The sequence below is a fragment of the Amphimedon queenslandica genome, unplaced genomic scaffold (genome assembly GCF_000090795.2).
Source record: "Amphimedon queenslandica unplaced genomic scaffold, v1.1 AMPQUscaffold_13042, whole genome shotgun sequence".
Lineage (NCBI taxonomy): Eukaryota > Metazoa > Porifera > Demospongiae > Haplosclerida > Niphatidae > Amphimedon > Amphimedon queenslandica.
Genome location: NW_003546722.1, coordinates 66,118 through 67,921, shown reverse-complemented (window position 1 = coordinate 67,921; position 1,804 = coordinate 66,118). Strand labels below are relative to the sequence as shown.

Genomic DNA, 1,804 nt, shown 5'->3' with positions numbered 1-1,804 from the left:
CATCAATTCACCTATTCTAGCCAGGAAGTTTATTTCATGCTAATGCATGTTTCATTTTTGCAACACAAACTATTGGAGCTAATGAAAGAATGCTTCCTTCCTAATTTCATCCCAGCAATCATCACTGTTGCAAGCACAATGCATTACTGTACTTTGGGCTCATGTCCGGTCACACTTGCATATAAACCATGCCAGACAGGAAAGTCATTTGCCATCTTGATTGCCCTTTCATTACTTGGTAAATCGAAACATTCATGAGTACTACTTATTGCATTTTTGGGGAATGGTTTTAAAATTCAGGATAATTGTTCCTTAAACCCTTTAGGCTTTCTTAATCTCTCCTCCACCCTTTTCCTGTCTGTTCACCTCTAATCTATATAGATCTAAGTCCTGTAAAATTCTAATAATAATTATACATGTATATAATAATAATAATAATAACTGTAAAATATTCTTATAACTGATTTCACCACCTTGCATGCATAACGGAGCACTTACTAAGACTTATAAAGGTTCTCTTGACCTTCAAATGCTTCTAGAAAAGTCTTTAGAGTGTATATCTTCCTTCTCTTGCTGTTAGAAAGCATTAGTTTGTCCAATCATCCATGTGCATTATTTGCCGTGACCACATCCATATGGAAAGGAGAGTAGGCAGGTGGTTGATTTTCTCCAATACATTAATACAAGATGTATAGAAGAAATGTAAGTGTTGACATTCGCCCCCAGGTTGTCAATAATAACAAAATTGCAAAAAATCAGCACTCAAACTTTTTATTCAAAAAAGCAAAAATTATAGTACATGATACATCAATAACATTAGACAAAAGTTTGTCTTGTTAAAAATAAGTAGTAATTGAAGAATTTCACTGATATCTATAGGACTAGGAAGTAGATCAGTTTATGAAAGGTTTAACCACTTGTTTGTATTGCAGTGGTCTACATCAAGCACTGTTCCAATTGCTATTGATGACCCATTAAAGGATCAAACAAAGGGAGCAGATATCAATGAGGTCATAGTAGATGTTATCAATAAGGGGAAGGCTGGGAATTGTAAAAGAGAAGGGAAGGCTCTGTTGTCAATGCCCCTTATTTCAACAAATTACCCTATATCAGCACAGACAAAAGATAAAAACTGCAGAATAATTATAACTTAACATTCTAGCGGAGTAACATCCAGATCATGCGTTGTACCATTTCATAAGCCTTCCATTACTTCTAATTCTCTAGAACAGCAAGGGAAACTAGCTCATTTACATGACTTGATAGAGACTGATAATTTTTTTAATGGGCTTTGTCATAAGAAAAAGAGGAGAGCTAAATGACACTTTAGTTTGGAGAAGTAAGCTAATGAGTCACTTTAAGTGCAGGTCCCTCCATAACTGTGCCTTAGTTGTGCAAAGTGTAAACGAGGTAATTAGATTTAATTTTGTTCTGCTGTAATTAGTATGCAGCTACTACATGAGGTGGGATGTCACTCTGAAGCAATAATGGAGCGAGTTCTCATGTATATATGCAGTGGCTAAAAAATTCTCATCACAACATTTTCAGTATTAGATACCCTAACTGCTGAAATGAATGGCAATGAGGTAACATATTGTCTAACCTTGAGTATATGACATGTAACTTAAAGAAATACTTGAATTTTTGACAACTGATGTCACAGTCGCAGGATTGGATGTAGTGACAGTTGTTTTGAATGACATAAATGAAAAGCTGCTGTATCCCGTGGCTGCCATCAGAGAAGTGAATGTCTTTCAAACTAAAAAAATCGCAATAATAGTCATGACAGGCATTAAAGAGAACA

At 35.1% G+C, this 1,804-nt stretch overlaps 1 protein-coding gene across 1 annotated transcript in view; it reads right to left on the bottom strand.

Annotated features, from left to right (window-relative positions):
• Window positions 1-1,603: 1,603 nt before the first annotated feature.
• LOC109585585 (uncharacterized) overlaps window positions 1,604-1,804 on the bottom strand; it is a gene marked incomplete at its 3' end in the record, with an annotated part of 3,170 nt that continues 2,969 nt past the window's right edge. The window contains exon 8 of the mRNA XM_020001713.1: window positions 1,604-1,759. Coding sequence (XP_019857272.1) covers window positions 1,604-1,759 — 156 coding nt within the window. The remainder of the gene's footprint in view (window positions 1,760-1,804) is intronic.